Source organism: Phyllobates terribilis, unplaced genomic scaffold (genome assembly GCF_046119375.1).
Source record: "Phyllobates terribilis strain yellow unplaced genomic scaffold, ASM4611937v1 Scaffold_13__5_contigs__length_258822181, whole genome shotgun sequence".
Lineage (NCBI taxonomy): Eukaryota > Metazoa > Chordata > Amphibia > Anura > Dendrobatidae > Phyllobates > Phyllobates terribilis.
The window spans coordinates 231,336,909-231,359,700 of NW_027362773.1; the positions used below are offsets into that span (position 1 = coordinate 231,336,909).

Sequence of the window (22,792 nt, forward strand, 5' to 3'; positions counted from 1 at the left end):
GCGCAGCACGGTAATGTAGCGAACTGTCAATCAGGAGAGCACCACCCCTTGTAGTCAGGAAGTGGGACATGGACAACCAAAGCCCATGACAGTGACCAGAATATCAGGTCTCCTTGCTGATTACAGACACCGAGGCAAAAATCACCATGAAAGGATTAACCTGATAATGACCAAACTGCATACATTTATTAGACTAGGTCCTGGACTTTACCCCAGAGGCAGGGTTAAAGTTTCTACCATCTAGCAGGAGCAGGTTGGCTCTCCAGCGGTCAGACGTAGCCGCTGATGCTGGAGAGAAGACAGGTACGGTTTATAGCCGCTTCTGTCTTCTCTTATGCTGGTTACAATGATGCCGATGTGTCTGTAGAACCTGGGGTTCATATGATCACTGGGTGTCTGCCTTGTAAAGCAGAACTACTGGGTCCTAGCAGACGCCGCTAAATTCTGCCAGTGATATGGGGCACAGCAGGGGGCCGTTTCCCCCTGTAACTAGGGCTTCTATTGATGCCCTGCAACCTCGAATGAGAAGACCCCCAGACAATGACGGCTCAGAAAGTGAAGGCAGGTCACAGACACATGCCTTTAGTTAGGGGTCTAAAAACAGATTCCCTTAAAAAAGTTAAATCCCTAAGACGTTGACCCAGTGGCTGATACTATATACCCCTGGAAACCATTCATATCAGCCTCCTTACCTCTGCAGTGCTGGCTCTCCCCACCTTGTGACAGTGTGTGGTCACAAAACACATCAAACATTTCTTTCAGGCACTTAGTAATGGTTTGTGTAGGGTTTCTGGAACAGGCACTGCAAAACACATGGAAACATTATTAATATGCCCGTTTCCCGCTGACCCTGTCCGGGGAACCCTTTACTTTATAGTCATTGAATTTCACACAACTTGATATCATTTGACAGATGTGATAAATATACAAATCCCTATTTAAAAATGATGTTGTCTTACCCCTTGAACAACCACCCCACAGTGCTGTCACTAGGTGTCTCCCTTTTGTCTAACTTGCTGTCCCCTGCCTGTTGTCAGGTGTAATTCTTCTCCAGCAGAAGAGCCAGATTATCACAGTGATTGCAAGTCTCTGTCTCTCAGCTACTCAGGGTAGGCAAACTATTAGATAATGGCAGATGCATTGCCTACTGGCAAGTGTGGAAAAGGAAGTCCCGGCTCCTAATGTGCTGACAGATAGCTCATAAATAGAAAAAACCCATTCTAAAATAGTGGATGACAAGTTACAGAAGATTAGCATCAGAACAGTTACTGAACCTATTAGACTGGTATGCTCAACAAAAGCAGTTTTAACTTTATGTGGAGAATGAGGATAGCAAGATCAGGATTTTCTAAAGATTTTTGTATTAAACAGGGAGTCTGCCAGCCCAGACTCACAATATAATCTGAGCACAAAGCCTTGTAGGGGATACATATTCTATAAAAACTGCATTTTCAGCGTTCTAATCATTTAAACTGAAGTTTAACTAAATTTGCTAATTAGGGCATTTGGTGCACCCTGGGTGTGGCAAAAAGGCTCAGCTCACCGCTCCGTTCACTGGTTTGTATGTCTCCACCTCCCTCACTGGTGAATGACAGTGGTGGCTTGCCTGAGCACTCTCTGCAGACATTGCTCACTCTACACAAGACAGTACTGCCAATCACCAGTGAAGGAGGTAGGGACATGTAAATCCAGTGGGTTGAACAATGCACTGAGCCTCTTGGCCACACCCAGGGTGCACCAACCACCTTAACCCTAGAACGCATACCTGGGGCCTCGCAGGCCCGCCCTGTTAATTTTTTTCTATTTTCTGCAAGATTACTTTAGTTAGAATTTTTAAACTCTAGGTATTCCTCAGGTATATAGCTGTTTGTCATTTTTGTTTATGTTATTTGCACACGGGCCTAAAAGGCCCCAGGTATGTGAAAGTGTAGATTTTTATGGTCATGCGTTCTAGGGTTAATTAGCACATCTGATCAAACATCAGTTTTTGCAGAATGGACACCACCCCCATATTTCTATGCAAAATAGAGCCTAACCTTAACATCTGCTGCAGTTTCTCACTGGGGGCGGCTTTCAGACCAGATAGAATACCAAAGAGGCGACTGAGGCTGTATGTGGCGCTTGAGACGGGAGTCTGGAATGAAGCGCTCTCCTTCACATATTTCAGACTGGTAAGGGGAGTTGATATCCGTAACAATTTCATCTGAAGGGATGGAAAAAAAGGAGTGAACGGAGGAAGCCAGCGTTTTATATAATGTGAGCCTCCACCTCTCCCATCAGTACCCATATTTACCCTGTCAAAGTGCTGCTGTAAGTGGTAGGACACTTGCTCCCTCTCAGAGGACCCTGCTCCCAGCTCAGGGTTCAGACAGCGGCCTACGCTCCCGATCTCTTCCTCGGCATCTTCCAGGAAGACGCGCTCGTCCAGGTGACCAGCAGACAGGACAAACACCTCGTAGGTCTTTTTGACGGCTTTCCTACAGAAGATTACATGTACTTACTGATACGGTTGTTACTTCTGAAGACCACATAGAAGAAGAAATGAGACTTACAAACTGTCTGCAAAATTTCCTGGATCCAAAAATCCAGTGAGTGAGTCCGATTTTCCTTTGAGTACCTGCGGGATTGAACACAATCTTATTTCTGTCCTCATTATCTGTGAATACTGAAGATACTACAGCAAAGGATTATAAAGGTTGTAAACTATGGGCTCAGACGTTAAAGGCAAGCTACAATCAGAAAGTGACCCCTTGTTTAAATCAGATTTTTGTATTACATGTATTTTTTCTAATTCATTTTATATGATCATTTCCTAAAATAAAAGATCGAAATCGTGTTTTCACACAGGCCACTGGGGATTTTTTTTTTTTTTTTTTGACTAACTTCCTAAATGTTTAAGGAAACAACACATGTACATTAGCCACCCAGCTTAAAGACACGCCCCATGTGAACCCTGTGAGCCACACCCCTCTGGTAAACACCATAATAACTAGCTAAAAAGCCCCATATCTATGGAACTATAAGGCAGATTTAAAGGTAATAGAAAGAGTAACACTTAGCGGAGCAGCAAGAATACAATAGAAAAAAACTGCCCACCTTTGTCCTGGCGCCGAGTCTCCTTTATTCTGTGCCATGAAATAAACCAGCTTCTGATATTTTGTTTCCCAACACTAGAAGTGACAATGGTAATCTAATATGTAAGCCTACCTTTTTATCAAACAGCCTATGTATATATGGCTTCCAGAAGTGTTCTTTGATGCCTTTGACCTCCAGAAGTAAACCTTGGTGGAGGCAGCAGAGGGTTTCGATGATGCAGGGAGGCTCAGAGGGAGGTTTGAAGTCTTTACTGCAGAAATCCTCAGGAAGGCCTGCAGGAAGAAGAGGTAGATAAGTCCATTACACGGAAGACGTAAATTACTGCAGACAGACCTACAGGAAAGCTGCAAGGAATCGGTGTTTCTGGTGCTTTCCCAGGCTTTTTAATGCATTTGTTTATTGCCATTTGTTATGTGATTCGTTTATAAATGGTTTATGAGACCAATCTGATAAACAATAATCTGTAATTTAGTAATGAACTAATTACACAGGATGGATAGACATGGTAATGATATGCAGATGATGAAAAAATGGAAACAAAAAGTTTCAAAGCATCTCAATTGATAATGAGTCACGCGTAGACATCCCCACACTTACACACCGTGGCTGCCATCAATGGTCGTCTAAGGAACGTATCACTGGCTCCTCAACTAAAATCAATGTAACGTTGAGGGGTTACTTCACCTGGAAATGAAGACTAGAGGGATCCGGCTACCGGACATAATGCCACCACACACCATAAGCACAGGGAGTAGGGATGGTGTGAGGTTTCCTCCTGACGCATCATCATGGCTATGCCGATGTGGTCTTCAGACCAATCTCCGGCTATCATTGCATCTAAGACAAAAGCAGAACTCCTCTCTGAAGGCATTAGTCCTCCATTCCAGCCTCCACTGCCGTTTTCCTCTGCACCATGATGGCCTTCGAGAACAATGGTGTGACGTCAATGTGACGTCAATGGACACCTGTAGAAGGACGTCTGGCTTGTAGACCAGTGTTGAGCAAATGCCTTCTGATGGCTTGTGTAGACACTGATGTGTGGTATGTGATGTCCAATTTTACGATGGCCAATTCTCCAAAGTGTCCCAGGAGCTGTTTTTTAATATGACAACGCCAGGCTGTATGATGCTCGTCCTACTGTGAGCAACCTGCGTGGCCTAAACATTCTACCATTGAGGCAAATTTACATTATTTACTATTATTGACAATAATAATATTTATTGGTAGAGCACCATTGATTTCATGACGCTGTACATGAGGAGGGGTTACATACAAAATACAAATATAAATTACAGTGAACAAACTAATGGTGACAGACTGGTGCTGAGAGAAGAGGACCCTGCCCTTGTGGGCTTACACTCTATAGGATAATGGGAAGGAGACCGTAGGTTGGGGGGGTTGCAGCCGCTTCAGTGGTGGTGAGGAGGCAGCGGGGGGGGGGGGTCATTGCAAGCTGTAAGCCTTCTTGAACAGATGCATTTAAAAGTTCCGTCTGAAAGTTCAGAGTGTTGTGGGCACAGAATTCCAGAGGATGGGGGATACTCAGGAGAAGTCTTGGAGGTGATTGGGTGAGGATCGCATGAGTGTGGAGGAGAGGAGGAGGTCTTGGGAGGACCAGAGGTTGTGTGTTGAAAGATATTATAAGATTAGTTCAGAGATATATGGAGGAGACAGATTATGGACGGCTTTGTAGGTCAGTGTTAGTAGTTTGAACTGGATACGTTGGGGAATTGGGGCCAAAGAAGGGATTTGCAGATGGGAGAAGTGGAGGAGTAGCGAGGGGAGAGAGGGATTATTCAGGCAGCAGAATGAAAGACGGACTGGAGAGGTGCGAGAGTGTTAGCAGGGAGGCCACAGAGGAGGATACTGACGTAGTCGAGACGGGAGATGATGAGGGCATGTACTAACATTTTAGTAGACTCAGGGTTGAGGAAAGGACGGATTGTGGAAATATTTTTGAGTTGGAGGCAGCAAGAGCTTTGATTTGCGATTTGAAGGACAGGGCAGAGTTGAAGATTACTAAGAGCAGCAGACTTCTGGTACTGCAGAACCTGCGGTGTCATTAATTGTGATAGATCGGGTAAGGGGGTTAGGTGAGATGGAGGAAAGGTGATGAGTTCAGAAACTAAAGTGTAATCAAATATGCCAATTAGGATATTTGGTGCTCCCTGGCTTTGATCAAGAAGCTCAGTGTACCGCTCCGCCTGCTGGGCTTCATTGCCTGGCCTCCCTCACTGGTGAGTGACAGCGATGACTTGTGTGAGCTTCCTGCAGACAGCGCTCCGTACAGGCCAGCCAGCGCTCCATACAGGCCAGCCAGCACTCCGCACAGGCCAGCCAGCACTCCGCACAGGCCAGCCAGCACTCCGCACAGGCCAGCCAGCACTCCGCACAGGCCAGCCAGCACTCCGCACAGGCCAGCCAGCACTCCGCACAGGCCAGCCAGCACTCCGCACAGGCCAGCCAGCACTCCGCACAGGCCAGCCAGCGCTCCGCACAGGCCAGCCAGCGCTCCGCACAGGCCAGCCAGGGCTCCGCACAGGCCAGCCAGCGCTCCGCACAGGCCAGCCAGCGCTCCGCACAGGCCAGCCAGCGCTCCGTACAGGCCAGCCAGCGCTCCGTACAGGCCAGCCAGCGCTCCATACAAGCCAGCCAGTGCCCGTAGAGGCCAGCCAGTGCTCCGTACAGGCCAGCCAGTGCCCGTACAGGCCAGCCAGTGCTCCGTACAGGCCAGCCAGTGCTCCGTACAGGCCAGCCAGTGCCCGTAGAGGCCAGCCAGTGCTCCGTACAGGCCAGCCAGTGCCCGTAGAGGCCAGCCAGCGCTCCGTACAGGCCAGCCAGTGCTGTCAGTCACCAGAGATGGATGTGGGGACATGCAAAACCAGTGGGCAGAACGGTACACTGAGCTGTTTAGCCACGCCAAGGGTTAACCTAATATCCTAATTTGCATATTTGGTTTCATTTTGATTTCTGCACAACTAATGCAGCAATTAGACCGCTAAAGGGTATAACTATTATAGGGTTTATATTCCCTACAAAGCTTTGTGCTTCGTTTATACTCTCAGGTTGGGCTGGCGGACTCCCTGTAACACAAATTCCTGTAGAAAAGCATCGACTTGATTTCCTTAGCCCCAACATCAAGTAAAAACTGGTTTTGGAGCACACACCGTTATATTAGACCATGATCATCAGTACAGTTCCTGGACCTAACTTGTCTGCCACTATTTTTTTAGTGGGTGGTTACTATTTATCAGCAATCTTCCAGCACTATAGGCGCTGGGACTTTCCTTTTCCTCACTTCCCAACATGTATTGCATCTACCATTGTCAAATGGCTTGCCTACCATGAATCGAAAGCCTGCCTCTCCGTTATACCCATATACAATTTGACACACAGGAGTACAGGAGCTGGCTGTGGATGTCATGACATGTTGTTGTGGGGAAAAAAAAAACAAAACAGGAGTGCGAAAAAGGAGATAAAGCGCAAGGGAAAAAAAGAGAAGGTGAAAGAAATAAAGTGAGAGAGGTAAAAGAACAAGACTGAACAAGCAGGTGAGGCATAAGGGAGGCAATGTCAGCACTATATAATACATGGATATTTCATGAACATCACTATATTCTCCAGTTTGGTGGTTTATAAATAAGAGGAGTCTTCATATATCACGCCAAGACAACTTGACAATATATAGCTCCTGCTACTAGAGGTCCCTTATGTAACAATAGCACATAAGCCATGTCCCTCCTTCAATGTTCCCTCCGGCAGCAGTCTTTTGCAGACCTCTAGTTCGGAGCTTCACGACTTATCATTTCTTCCCAGATCTCTATCTCGGTCTATGCTCCGTCTATCTGGGAGTCTCATACTCTTCTAGTACAGTCACTAAGTCCATTCAGCCCTTCCATGTCGCACAGATAAAGGTGTAATTGTTATACAGCATGGGTTACAAATAGATCAACCCCAACCTTAAAGTAAGAGGATAGAGGAATTTACCTGGTCATTATGACTGAAGGCCACGGGTTTTGGTGGATTTTATTTCCCCACTTAAATCAAAGCCGTAATGAAATGCTCGGAAAAATCTCATACTCCACAGAAGAAGGGAAAAAAAAAGGGGCATTGCTGACTCAATGGAAAATTGTGAGGATAATTGCATTCATATGTAGACGGGTTCTCAGACCAAGTCCGTACATGCAGCTCCACCAGGCACTCACTGCTCACAAATGGGGGGCTCAGATATTACTTATTAGACATACAAAAATCTCCCCAAGAAAGGTTGGACATTTTGAAACAAAAAAGGTGTATATATGTATATAAACCACAACGTCCTGTGTAAACACATCTCCTGCTGTCGAGAACAATGGCGGTCTATGCGCACTAAAGGATCCATTACTGCTCATGCCCATCTGAAGAGCGGTCAGCCTGTGTAAAGCAGCTATTAAATAATTATTAATGATCGGAGGTTGCGTAAATTGCCATTTTGTTGGGGTAAACCCCCCCTTAATCCTTAGGCTAGGTTCACACCAATCTATTTTTGGTCAGTGTGACGTCAAAATGTGGACTGCGCACAGACCAATGTTAGTGCAAAGCAGCCATTTTCCACATAGTCCTAACGTTTGTGTAAAAGAAAAATGCAAACAGCCTCGTTACAGGGGGAAGAGAGGAAGAACTCGAGTTCTAGCTAGTATATAGCAATGTTAAAAGTCAACACTGACCTTTCAAAGAGCTTTTTGCAGACATGTTTCAGGGTGTTTACACCTCATTATTGCAAATCAAGAGAACCGGTTAGCTGGGTGAGAGACCTCTGACACGGAGTGTAAGGCAGCAGGCACTATTCCTTTCAGTTTTAGAGTCAAGACCAGTGCATATAACAGCAGACCGATCCCATACCCATCCAAGATGTTGGCGAGTGCACAGAGCTGCACATAGGCCTAAATTTATGGACATTACTGGGCAAGTTATGTCAAGGGTCGATTGACCAGTCCTTCAAAAAAGTGATCGTCTCCTCTGGCGATCAGCTATTTAAAAAAGGGCCCTGCTGTTTCCGAAAGTCTTTTGAAACAGTGATAGGTAGAGGTGCAGGTGATCTTAAAAAGGTACTAAAACACCTTTAACATCCCCTTATGGCACTTTGATTGTAGAGACACAAGTGTTTTCTCACAAGTGTTAAGGGGTCAGTTTCCACCCTGTGACCATCATTGGCTTTGGATAAAACTCCAATCTCAGCCATTAATAGTATCAATGTAAACAGTAGTTAATATACGCGCAATCAGCAGAGCGTTGTTTAAATTTGGCGCCAATGTCGCTGATTCGTTTAGCGCCGGTCATCTCCCGGCTGCATTGCCGCTGACCTCCGTGCGGCAGATGAGCCGCTAACGGCTGCCCTTTTTTTCTGAAATCCCGCGTCGCTGATTGGCCGCTGCCGGATGAATCAGCGACGCGGGATTTCCTGGACAGAAGGACAGACGGGATAAGACGATTATATATATTAGATAAGGGAGGACAGTGTCGAGTATCAGAGAGACCGTGTAGAGTCATATTTTGTGCAGGAAGCATAGCGAGTGGCAATTATTTAGTCAGGAACGCAGCATGGGAGATAATATTATGCTCCAAGAATAAAAATAACAGGGTTATTTTTAAGGGCACAGCAGAGATGGGAGTGAAATCTCATCATGGCGTCTATATAGAGACAAATGGGATGAGAACGACTTCAATCAGAGAAGACACCACCTACAATGCACCTGGATGTAAACGTTTATTTGTCATGCTGCCTGCGTCTCATCAATACTGTGATTCCTATATGATCCGCAGTCTGATGATGGCTGGTAACAAAAACTCCTTGTATCTCTTACCATTGTTGAGGATCAGTGTCTGACAGGGGTGATAAGGGCCCACCAATAACCATCTCCGGGGCCAAACTTTTTAACTACATGCAAATGTGACATTACCCTCAATCACAAATATATATGACAATGAACTGGGTAGATTGGTAAATTAATAAGATGCTGCCTTTGTCTGTACATAGTGATTCAAGTATATTGTTCCAAGTACTGCTCATATAAGAGGGTTGTGGCCACTCTTACACAGGGGCCCACCGGAGGATTCTCCTGTTCTCCTGTGGGCCAGTCCAAGCCTGTTAAGGATATACTGAGGGTTGCAGGTTCTTGAAATACAACTGTATATGACACTGATGTGAAATTTCAATTGATCACTGTACTAAGCTTGGTGATGTAATCATGTACTGATGGTGGGTCTAGAGATGTGTTCATGTACTGATGTTGGTCCTGGTGATGTATTCATGTAAGTACCCATTTAAGTTTTTTGTGGCCATTGGGACTATTGCAGTATGACAGCGTGGCCCTTAGTCCAAAAAATATTATGCACTCCTCACTTATGTGATGGCCAGTGGCTACCACAGACCGAACAAAGATTGTGGGACCCAAATTTACAGCATAAGACGCTCATATTTCTTAAAGGAATAGTTCTTTATCAGTATTCATTTCTTTTACAGACTCCTTACCTTCGAAGTTGGGATTCAGGAGGTCTCGACGGTTTGGACATAACAAAGCATTCCCGTAAACGAGGTCCAAGGCACAGAGCAGAAGATGGTAAGAATTCACCAAATCGTCACTAATCATTGGAAAGTTTCCTGCAGAAGAAGAAAGTGTCCATCAACCAACATATAATTACACCTAGTAGGAGTTCTAGTCACTTGCTAGTTTAATTACATTGTATAAGTTTGCATTTAGCTTTACTGAGATACAGTTATCAAAGAATTCCTGATCCTTCACATGGTTTATAGGTCTCTTACACACACCGGAAGATGTTATTTCTGGAGCCCATCCACAAGAAGGAAAAAAAAAAAAAAAATGCTCCTACCCATAACCATATAACCGTGTATGGCCAGCGTGTCAACTGCATGGTCGGTTTATGCGCTCTGTGATAATGTGGGCTTCCTGTGAGTGCCTCAGTTTCCTCCCACCATCCACCAAAGTGAGTTATTTTCCCATGAAACTAGACCTAGACATGTGGTTATGTATGTGGTTTTATACTTCAGTGCTCTAGGGGAATTATATTATGAGGTCTAAATGGATCCTGGCATAAAGTAAACAAATATATATTAAAGAGGACCTGTCACCAGGTGAAAAGTAGACAGACTTTTGCTCTAATGTGCATTAATAACAATAATCTTTATTTATATAGCGCTAACATATTCCGCAGCGCTTTACAATTCAGAGGTTCATATACAACAGTCATAAGTAACATAGCTAAAGATAGTACAATAATTAAAGCAAAAATAACAACGACCCTGCTGGTAAGAGCTTACAATCTACAATGAGATCAGGGATGACACAAAGTACAGGGGGTTATTTACAATGATGGTCCGCCATCTTGAGGGGATGAGGGATAGATAAAGGCTGCATGAGCAGTCACCAGCCAGTATCTGTAGTGCTTTTGGGTGTGGTGGAGTTTGGTGGAGACTTATGTTTGGAGAAATAATGAATGGGCTATAAAAATATAAAAGGGACTTTGATTAGGGAACGTGATAGGCCGCCTTAAACAGGTGTGTTTTTAGGGAGCGCCTAAAACTGTGTAAGTTGTGGTCCGTCCAAATTTCTTGGGGTAGAGCATTCCAAAGAATAGGTGCAGCTCGGGAGAAGTCTTGGAGCTGGGAGTGGGGGGGTACGGATTAGTGCATTAAGTTATTTTTATTCTTCTAAAATCCCCAGTATGGTTCCAGACATATTGGCCTTTTTATTTAGTGCTCACTTATATGGTCTTTACCAAGGGGGTGTGGCTCACAAGTCTGACTAAAAGATATGCCCACAGATAATCCAGTCAGCCATGCCCCCTTTGTAACAAATTGATAACTTTGCATATTGGGTGCACTACATATAAAAGGTCTGTATGGCGAATTTAAAATAAACAGATTAAAAAATAAACCCTGAAAACTCGGGGCGCCTGCAGGAATAAAATAGGCATAAAAACACATTGTAAAAAAAGCACTAGTACCACAGATCCTGCTGCACCGTGCACGGACACTGCATCACTGCACAGAAATGTCCAAAAGGTCTCGCCCCCTTTGTCCTTGTGATCAATGGGGGTCCCAGCAGTTGAGCCCCACTGATAATCATATCTGAGCTAACACCGGATTACCCCTTCAATTATCGGGGATGGAAAACAACGATTTGGGCTGCTCAGACAGGATGGACTGGATCCCCTTGTAATTCCGCATTATGTCTGGGAACTGCGATGTCCAGCACCGATTATAGGGCGGCACACAAAGCTGATTATATCTATAGGGTAGATCTATGGTGCACCCCCACAACCCAGCAGAAAACAGCATGCCTACCAGCTCCGGGACTCGCAGGGTGTGCAGACAGCGGGGTCCTGTGTCTGGAGCAGCTGTCACTGGCTGAAAGGGAATGGGAATTCTTGTCTGACAAGGAAGCTGACCTGAGCCTGCAGGCTGTGTGACTCAGACAAGCCCAAACTTGCCCTGTGTGTTTCTGGTTGCCAGGGCATGACTACCACTGATGCTGAACTTGGTGCCTGTGCATCGCTGGGGAGAATTAAGCGGTGGCCACTGGATACCAACTTGATGGCTACTAGAAAAAGTAAGGATCATATTAACCCTTTCCAACCACAGGCAGGATTTCCTTCTTCTGATATCTAGGGAAGCAAAAACTGACATCTCCGGTAACAAGGCATTATGGAAATGCTCCCTATTTGTCCCTACTATTTGCTATATTGCAGACAGGTACACATGTACCCCACTGTTTAAAAAAAAAAAAAATAACCTTATTCCTTGTGCTACAATGTATGCAATTATAGGAGGACAGATAGACACCAAAAAAGGGGCAGATTTGTTTTTAAGTGACTTTTCTGTATTATGGTTTTCATTGCCAGATTTTATACCAAATTCCTCAAATTGATTGCAAGGGGGAAGAAGAGCCGTGATGAATTGTGTGCAAAATTAAAGATATTGTTTTTTGTCTTTATTTGCTCCTCTTAATAGAGCAAAAAGTCACACAATTCTTTAAAATGTCGTAAGGGCGCAAACATAAAATTAGACAGATTTTGTACTCCAGTAGAGGAATTTCGGGGAGACGTGCGCAGAAGTTTTGGAAATTAGTAAATGATGGATTAGGGCTAAAACAGTTGACCAACAATAAAGTTCTAATATATATATATATATATATATATATATATATATATATATATATATATATATATATATATATATATATATATATATATATATATATAAAAAAATAAAGGGTACAATGTAACTCCAAGTCAATAACACTTCTGTGAAATCAGCCTGTCCAGTTATGAAGCAACACTGATTCTCCTGCTGTTGTGCAAATGGAACAGACAACTGGTAATAATGATAAGCAATTAGCAACATACCCCCTATAAAGGAGTGGTTCTGCAGGTGGTGACTCCAGACCAGTTCTCTGTTCTCATCCTTTTTGGCTGTTGTTTTGGTTACTTTTGCATTTGGTCATTGCTCTCACCTCTAGAGGTACAGTAGCATGAGGCGGTGTCTACAACCCACAGAAGTTGCTCAGGTAGTGCAGCTCATCCATGATGGCACATCAGTGTGAGCTGTGGCAAGAAGGGTAGCTGTGTCTGAGCATGGAGTGTCCAGAGCATGGAGCAGATATCAGGAGACAGGCCAGTACACCAGGACATGTGGAGGGGGTCGTAGGAAGGCAACAATCCAGCAGCAGGACCGTTACCTCCTCCTTTGTGCAAGGAGGAACAGGAGGAGCAGTGCCAGAGCCCTGCAAAATGACCTCCAGCAGGCCACTAACATCCATGTGTCTGCTCAAACTGTCAGAAACAGACTCCATGATGGTGGTATGAGGGCCCGACGTCCACAAGTGGGTGTTGGCTTCAGCCCAACACCGTGCAGGGCGATTGGCAGATTCCACATTGGCACCCTCAGTTCTTCACGGATGAGAGCAGGTTCACACTGAGCACATGAGACAGAAGTAAGAGTCTGGAGATGCCGTGGAGAACGTTCTGCTGCCAGCAACATCCTCCAGCATGACCGGTTTGGCAGTGGGTCAGTAATGGTGTGAGGAGGCATTTCTTTGGAGGGACGCACAGCCCTCCATGTGCTAGCCAGAGGTACCGGAATGAGATCCTCAGACCCCTTGTGAGACCATATGCAGGTGCAGCGGGCCCTGGGTTCCTTCTGATGCAGGACAATGCCAGACCTCATGTGGCTGAAGTGTGTCAGCAGTTCCTGCAAGATGAAGACATTGATGCTATGGACTGGACTGCCCATTCCCCAACTGAATCCAAATCGAGAACATCTGGGACATCATGTCTCGTTCCATCCACCAACGCCACGTTGCACCACAGACTGTCCAGGAGTTGATTGATGCTTTAATCCAGGTCTGGGAGAAGATCCGTCAGGAGAATATCCACCACCTCATCAGGAGAATGCCCAGGCGTTGTCGGGAGGTCATACAGGCACATGGAGGCCACACACAATACTGAACATCATTTCCTTGTCTTGAGGCATTTCTACTGAAGTTGGATCAGCCTGGAATTTGATTTTCTACTTTGATTTTGAGTATCATTCCAGATTCAGACCTCCATGGGATATTCATTTTGATTTACATTGATCATTTTTATGTTTTATTGTTCTCAACACATTCCAGTATGTAATAAAGATTTGCAACTTCATCCACTCTCAGAAGATGGAGCAACTCAGCAATAGAGCATTTCTGGCCCGCAGCTGGCGACACTGATAACAGCTGATCGGCAGGGGTGCTGGGTGTCGAATCTCTGAACAATCAGACACTGATGAGCTATCCTAAGGATAGGTCATCAATGATAAAGTAGTGGACAACCTCTTTAAGTCTGAAATGTATTTTAGCTTGCACCAACTGAGTATAACACATGGGTAATGTCATCCAGGGGGACTAGCTCAAGTGTACCCCCAGAGGTCATGGCTGACAAAGACAAGAATGTGGCAACAATAGTATTCATCATTGTTTATCAGTCTGCCTGAGCAGGTCAGTAAACGAGCGCTGAGCGACTTTTGCATAGTCAATCAATGCTGGTTAATGGTGCATGGGCGTCCCGAAATCGGCCATATGCTGAATGCTGGCGACAGAGGGCTATAGCACATAGCAGTGAGAAAAAAAAAAGAAAAAAGTGTGAGCTGGAGAAAAGTAGATACTAACCTCTCGTTACTCCATATGAGATGAGTCAGTAAATGACACGAGTGTGAACCAAGTAGTGCAAGCTGCTGAGAGCTGTAGCATATCATATGTCTGCCGGAGACTGTCCCCCTCTGCAGTATAGATTTCACTATTTTTAGTTTTACATAAAAAAACTGTTTTATTACAGTGCACCCTTGGTGTAGCCAAGAGCTTGGTGCACTGTTCCAACCCCTTGATTATCATGCTCCGCACTTGCCCTTAGCTTGATTGACAGCGCTCACTAGCATAGAGCGTATGCTGCAAAAATTGAATCCCCACCCATGAAAGTCCACACTGACACCGCAGGAGTTGAGAGGGAGCATAGACACCATCAGTGTAGACACACTCTCATCCCTCCCTCCTGACTGCACCGTCACTTACAACACATAGGATCACACAGCAGAGGGTGGCCGCTGCAGATAGGAAAGAAGGATAAGAGAACGCCTGCACTGACAGTGTGTGAGCGCTCTCTCAGCTCTGCAGTGTCAGTGTGAACGTTCAGGGCTGGAGATTCAATTCATGCACCATTCGCCCTGTGCAAGTGAGCGCTGTCAGTAAAGCTTAGGAGAAGTGCAGTGAGAGTGAATTCAGGGGGTGGAAAAGTGTGCCATGTCATTGGCCACACCAAGGGTGCACTGAGGAGTTCTCATTTGCATAGGTCATAAAAAAAAAGTTTTTATGTAAAATTAAAAGTAGTTAGTGACATCTATAATGCAGGTATGATTTTTATAGTGGCCAAATGGTTGAATTTGAGATTTGGAGGGGACAGACTCCATTTAAACTTTCACCGTGGCTCATAGCACATTAGTAGAAAGTGCATGAAGCTTAGCGGAAAGGGGGAGGGCAAACAGACTCCGACAAATTTAGAATAATCTATGCCAGAATGTGGTGTAAATTATAGTGCAAATCTAGAACTCTTAATAAGTTAGAGACATTGTACCCCAGTGTGCTGTTTATTAAGAACAGGTTAAAAAATGTTGCACACATTTCCCCCAAAGTCTTGCACACTGATGCGCTATTATGGTCAGACAAATATTACTGTAAGGAATGTAGAAACTCTGTCCGGGAGAATGATTAATCAAAGTGACAAGTCCTAAGGCCTTACCAACAATGGGACAGTATATGACAGTGCTGGCGAACCTATGGCACGCGTGCCAGAGGGGGCACGCGTGCCATCGCCACAGCACTAGCGCTCCTGGACCGGGCCCGGCGGGTGAGGACTCTGAGCCCGCCGACTCCAGCCCCTACTTCAGCTGGTTGTGCGTTCTCGGACACATATCTAGCTGAAGTGTATTGCAGCGTATGAGCTTGCCAGGCCCGTGCGCTGCAATAAACGCTGCCAGCAGCCGGCGTCAGCGTACATGCGACTGGGCACATGGCAGTGATGTCATGCGCCCCGTCGCTAGGACGCTGGAGTCAGCTGCCGGCTACAGGAGAGGACACGGCGCGGGAGAGGAAGGAAGGTGAGTAGGAGTGCTTATTAGGTTTGGTTTTTTTTGTATGCGATGAACAGCGGAGCCAACAGGATGGGCGGGCAGCATATATACATGTATTGGGGGGAGGAGGCAGCATATACACATGGATTGGTAGGGGAGGGGGAGGCAGCATATATACATGGATTGGTAGGGGAGGGGGAGGCAGCATATATACATGGATTGGTAGGGGAGGGGGAGGCAGCATATATACATGTATTGGTAGGGGAGAGGGAGGCGGAATATATATACATGGATTGGTAGGGGAGGGGGAGGCGGCATATATACATGGATTGGTAGGGGAGGGGGAGGCGGAATATATACATGGATTGGTAGGGGAGGGGGAGGCAGCATATATACATGGATTGGTAGGGGAGGCGGAATATATACATGGATTGGTAGGGGAGGGGGGAGGCGGAATATATACATGGATTGGTAGGGGAGGCGGAATATATATACATGGATTGGTAGGGGAGGGGGAGGCAGTATATATACATGGATTGGTAGGGGAGGGGGAGGCAGAATATATACATGGATTGGTAGGGGAGGGGGAGGCGGAATATATACATGGATTGGTAGGGGAGGGGGAGGCGGAATATATACATGGATTGGTAGGGGAGGGGGAGGCGGAATATATACATGGATTGGTAGGGGAGGGGGAGGCAGTATATATACACATGGATTGGTAGGGGAGGGGGAGGCGGCATATATACATGGATTGGTAGGGGAGGGGGAGGCGGAATATATATACATGGATTGGTAGGGGAGGGGGATGTGGAATATATACATGGATTGGTAGGGGAGGGGGAGGCGGAATATAAACATGGATTGGTAGGGGAGGGGGAGGCGGAATATATACATGGATTGGTAGGGGAGGGGGAGGCGGAATATATATATATGGATTGGTAGGGGAGGGGGAATATATACATGGATTGGTAGGGGAGGGGGGAGGCGGAATATATACATGGATTGGTAGGGGAGGCGGAATATATACATGGATTGGTAGGGGAGGGGGAGGCAGTATATATACATGGATTGGTAGGGGAGGGGAAATATATACATGGATTGGTAGGGGAGGGGGAGGCAGCATATATACATGGATTGGTAGGGGAGGGGGAGGCGGAATATATACATGGATTGGTAGGGGAGGGGGGAGGCGGAATATATACATGGATTGGTAGGGGAGGCGGAATATATACATGGATTGGTAGGGGAGGGGGAATATATACATGGATTGGTAGGGGAGGGGGGGAGGCGGAATATATACATGGATTGGTAGGGGAGGCGGAATATATACATGGATTGGTAGGGGAGGGGGAGGCAGCATATATACATGGATTGGTAGGGGAGGGGGAGGCAGCATATATACATGGATTGGTAGGGGAGGGGGAGGCAGCATATATATATGAATTGGTAGGAGAGGGGGAGGCGGCATATATACATGGATTGGTAGGGGAGGGGGAGGCGGAATATATACATGGATTGGTAGGGGAGGGGGAGGCGGAATAAATACATGTATTGGGGGGAGGAGGCAGCATATACACATGGATTAGGGGGAGGAGGCAGCATATACACATGGATTAGTAGGGGAGGGGGAGGCAGCATATATACATGTATTTGGGGGAGGAGGCAGCATATACACATGGATTGGTAGGGAGGAGGCAGCATATACACAAGGATTGGTAGGGGAGGGGGAGGCAGCATATATACATGGATTGGTAGGGGAGGCGGAATATATACATGGATTGGTAGGGGAGGGGGAGGCGGAATATATACATGGATTGGTAGGGGAGGGGGAGGCAGCATATATACATGGATTGGTAGGGGAGGGGGAGGCGGAATATATACATGGATTGGTAGGGGAGGCGGAATATATACATGGATTGGTAGGGGAGGGGGAGGCAGCATATATACATGGATTGGTAGAGGAGAGGGAGGCGGAATATATACATGGATTGGTAGGGGAGGGGGAGGCGGGATATATATACACACATGGATTGGTAGGGGAGGGGGAGGCGGAATATATACATGGATTGGTAGGGGAGGGGGAGGCGGAATATATACATGGATTGGTAGGGGAGGGGGAGGCGGAATATATACATGGATTGGTAGGGGAGGGGGAGGCGGAATATATACATGGATTGGTAGGGGAGGGGGGAGGCGGAATATATACATGGATTGGTAGGGGAGGCGGAATATATACATGGATTGGTAGGGGAGGGGGAGGCAGTATATATACATGGATTGGTAGGGGAGGGGAAATATATACATGGATTGGTAGGGGAGGGGGAAGATATACATAGATTGGTAGGGGAGGGGGAGGCGGAATATATACATGGATTGGTAGGGGAGGGGGGAGGCGGAATATATACATGGATTGGTAGGGGAGGCGGAATATATACATGGATTGGTAGGGGAGGCGGAATATATACATGGATTGGTAAGGGAGGGGGAATATATACATGGATTGGTAGGGGAGGGGGGGAGGCGGAATATATACATGGATTGGTAGGGGAGGGGGAATATATACATGGATTGGTAGGGGAGGGGGAGGCAGCATATATACATGGATTGCTAGGGGAGGGGGAATATATACATGGATTGGTAGGGGAGGGGGAGGCAGCATATATACATGGATTGGTAGGGGAGGGGGAGGCAGCATATATACATGGATTGGTAGGGGAGGGGGAGGCAGCATATATACATGAATTGGTAGGAGAGGGGGAGGCGGATTATATACATGGATTGGTAGGGGAGGGGGAGGCGCCATATATACATGGATTGGTAGGGGAGGGGGAGGCGGAATATATACATGGATTGGGGGGAGGAGGCAGCATATACACATGGATTGGGGGGAGGAGGCAGCATATACACATGGATTGGTAGGGGAGGGGGAGGCAGCATATATACATGTATTTGGGGGAGGAGGCAGCATATACACATGGATTGGTAGGGAGGAGGCAGCATATACACATGGATTGGTAGGGGAGGGGGAGGCAGCATATATACATGGATTGGTAGGGGAGGCGGAATATATACATGGATTGGTAGGGGAGGGGGAGGTGGAATATATACATGGATTGGTAGGGGAGGGGGAGGCGGAATATATATACATGGATTGGTAGGGGAGGGGGAGGCGGAATATATACATGGATTGGTAGGGGAGGGGGAGGCGGAATATATACATGGATTGGTAGGGGAGGGGGAGGCGGAATATATACATGGATTGGTAGGGGAGGGGGGAGGCGGAATATATACATGGATTGGTAGGGGAGGCGGAATATATACATGGATTGGTAGGGGAGGGGGAGGCAGTATATATACATGGATTGGTAGGGGAGGGGAAATATATACATGGATTGGTAGGGGAGGGGGAGGCAGCATATATACATGGATTGGTAGGGGAGGGGGAGGCGGAATATATACATGGATTGGTAGGGGAGGGGGGAGGCGGAATATATATACATGGATTGGTAGGGGAGGCGGAATATATACATGGATTGGTAGGGGAGGGGGAGGCAGTATATATACATGGATTGGTAGGGGAGGGGGAGGCGGAATATATACATGGATTGGTAGGGGAGGGGGAGGCGGCATATACATGGATTGGTAGGGGAGGGGGAGGCGGAATATATACATGGATTGGTAGGGGAGGGGGAGGCGGAATATATACATGGATTGGTAGGGGAGGGGGAGGCAGTATATATACATGGATTGGTAGGGGAGGGGGAGGCGGCATATATACATGGATTGGTAGGGGAGAGGGAGGCGGAATATATACATGGATTGGTAGGGGAGGGGGAGGCAGCATATATACATGGATTGGTAGGGGAGGGGGAGGCAGCATATATACATGGATTGGTAGGGGAGGGGGAGGCAGCATATATACATGGATTGGTAGGGGAGAGGGAGGCGGAATATATATACACATGGATTGGTAGGGGAGGGGGAGGCGGCATATATACATGGATTGGTAGGGGAGGGGGAGGCGGAATATATACATGGATTGGTAGGGGAGGGGGAGGCAGCATATATACATGGATTGGTAGGGGAGGCGGAATATATACATGGATTGGTAGGGGAGGGGGGAGGCGGAATATATACATGGATTGGTAGGGGAGGCGGAATATATATACATGGATTGGTAGGGGAGGGGGAGGCAGTATATATACATGGATTGGTAGGGGAGGGGGAGGCAGAATATATACATGGATTGGTAGGGGAGGGGGAGGCGGAATATATACATGGATTGGTAGGGGAGGGGTAGGCGGAATATATACATGGATTGGTAGGGGAGGGGGAGGCGGAATATATACATGGATTGGTAGGGGAGGGGGAGGCGGTATATATACACATGGATTGGTAGGGGAGGGGGAGGCGGCATATATACATGGATTGGTAGGGGAGGGGGAGGCGGAATATATACATGGATTGGTAGGGGAGGGGGAGGTGGAATATATACATGGATTGGTAGGGGAGGGGGAGGCGGAATATAAACATGGATTGGTAGGGGAGGGGGAGGCGGAATATATACATGGATTGGTAGGGGAGGGGGAGGCGGAATATATACATGGATTGGTAGGGGAGGGGGAGGCGACATATATACATGGATTGGTAGGGGAGGGGGGAGGCGGAATATATACATGGATTGGTAGGGGAGGCGGAATATATACATGGATTGGTAGGGGAGGGGGAGGCAGTATATATACATGGATTGGTAGGGGAGGGGAAATATATACATAGATTGGTAGGGGAGGGGGAGGCAGCATATATACATGGATTGGTAGGGGAGGGGGAGGAGGAATATATACATGGATTGGTAGGGGAGGGGGGAGGCGGAATATATACATGGATTGGTAGGGGAGGCGGAATATATACATGGATTGGTAGGGGAGGGGGAGGCAGTATATATACATGGATTGGTAGGGGAGGGGGAGGCGGATTATATACATGGATTGGTAGGGGAGGGGGAGGCGGAATATACATGGATTGGTAGGGGAGGGGGAGGCGGAATATATACATGGATTGGTAGGGGAGGGGGAGGCAGTATATATACATGGATTGGTAGGGGAGGGGGAGGCGGCATATATACATGGATTGGTAGGGGAGAGGGAGGCGGAATATATACATGGATTGGTAGGGGAGAGGGAGGCGGAATATATACATGGATTGGTAGGGGAGAGGGAGGCGGAATATATACATGGATTGGTAGGGGAGGGGGAGGCGGAATATATACATGGATTGGTAGGGGAGGGGGAGGCAGTATATATACATGGATTGGTAGGGGAGGGGGAGGCGGCATATATACATGGATTGGTAGGGGAGAGGGAGGCGGAATATATACATGGATTGGTAGGGGAGAGGGAGGCGGAATATATACATGGATTGGTAGGGGAGGGGGAGGCGGAATATATACATGGATTGGTAGGGGAGGGGGAGGCGGAATATATACATGGATTGGTAGGGGAGGGGGAGGCGGGATATATACATGGATTGGTAGGGGAGGGGGAGGCGGGATATATACATGGATTGGTAGGGGAGGGGGGAGGCGGAATATACATGGATTGGTAGGGGAGGCGGAATATATACATGGATTGGTAGGGGAGGGGGAGGCGAAATATAAACATGGATTGGTAGGGGAGGGGGAGGCAGCATATATACATGGATTGGTAGGGGAGGGGGAGGCGGAATATATATATACATGGATTGGTAGGGGAGGGGGAGGCGGAATATATACATGGATTGGTAGGGGAGGGGGAGGCAGTATATATACATGGATTGGTAGGGGAGGGGGAGGCGGAATATATACATGGATTGGTAGGGGAGGGGGAGGCGGAATATATACATGGATTGGTAGGGGAGGGGGAGGCGGAATATATACATGGATTGGTAGGGGAGGGGGAGGCGGAATATATACATGGATTGGTAGGGGAGGGGGAGGCGGAATATATACATGGATTGGTAGGGGAGGGGGAGGCGGTATATATACATGGATTGGTAGGGGAGGGGGAGGCGGAATATATACATGGATTGGTAGGGGAGGGGGAGGCGGAATATATATACATGGATTGGTAGGGGAGGGGGAGGCGGATTATATACATGGATTGGTAGGGGAGGGGGAGGCGGAATATATACATGGATTGGTAGGGGAGGGGGAGGCGGAATATATACATGGATTGGTAGGGGAGGAGGAGGCGGAATATATACATGGATTGGTAGGGGAGGGGGAGGCGGAATATATACATGGATTGGTAGGGGAGGGGGATGCGGAATATATACATGGATTGGTAGGGGAGGGGGAGGCGGAATATATATACATGGATTGGTAGGGGAGGGGGAGGCGGAATATATATACATGGATTGGTAGGGGAGGGGGAGGCAGTATATATACATGGATTGGTAGGGGAGGGGGAGGCAGTATATATACATGGATTGGTAGGGGAGGGGGGAGGCGGAATATATACATGGATTGGTAGGGGAGGCGGAATATATACATGGATTGGTAGGGGAGGGGGAATATATACATGGATTGGTAGGGGAGGGGGGGAGGCGGAATATATACATGGATTGGTAGGGGAGGCGGAATATATACATGGATTGGTAGGGGAGGGGGAGGCAGCATATATACATGGATTGGTAGGGGAGGGGGAGGCAGCATATATACATGGATTGGTAGGGGAGGGGGAGGCAGCATATATATATGAATTGGTAGGAGAGGGGGAGGCGGCATATATACATGGATTGGTAGGGGAGGGGGAGGCGGAATATATACATGGATTGGTAGGGGAGGGGGAGGCGGAATAAATACATGTATTGGGGGGAGGAGGCAGCATATACACATGGATTAGGGGGAGGAGGCAGCATATACACATGGATTAGTAGGGGAGGGGGAGGCAGCATATATACATGTATTTGGGGGAGGAGGCAGCATATACACATGGATTGGTAGGGAGGAGGCAGCATATACACAAGGATTGGTAGGGGAGGGGGAGGCAGCATATATACATG

At 47.1% G+C, this 22,792-nt stretch overlaps 1 protein-coding gene across 2 annotated transcripts in view; it reads right to left on the reverse strand.

The window, feature by feature from the left end:
- Positions 1–22,792, reverse strand: part of RBL2 (RB transcriptional corepressor like 2) — a 76,623-nt gene that overhangs the window by 18,676 nt on the left and 35,155 nt on the right. The window contains exons 1-7 of one of the 2 annotated variants that reach the window (XM_073659352.1): positions 11,441–11,557; positions 9,608–9,736; positions 3,208–3,368; positions 2,553–2,617; positions 2,294–2,477; positions 2,037–2,203; positions 693–802 (exon numbers count right to left, since the gene is read on the reverse strand). In XM_073659352.1, the coding sequence (XP_073515453.1) occupies positions 693–802; positions 2,037–2,203; positions 2,294–2,477; positions 2,553–2,617; positions 3,208–3,368; positions 9,608–9,725 (805 nt within the window). In that variant the 5' untranslated portion in view covers positions 9,726–9,736; positions 11,441–11,557. Of the gene's footprint in view, positions 1–692; positions 803–2,036; positions 2,204–2,293; positions 2,478–2,552; positions 2,618–3,207; positions 3,369–9,607; positions 9,737–11,440; positions 11,558–22,792 lie in introns of those variants that run through there. The other variant, XM_073659351.1, reaches the window with a different exon arrangement.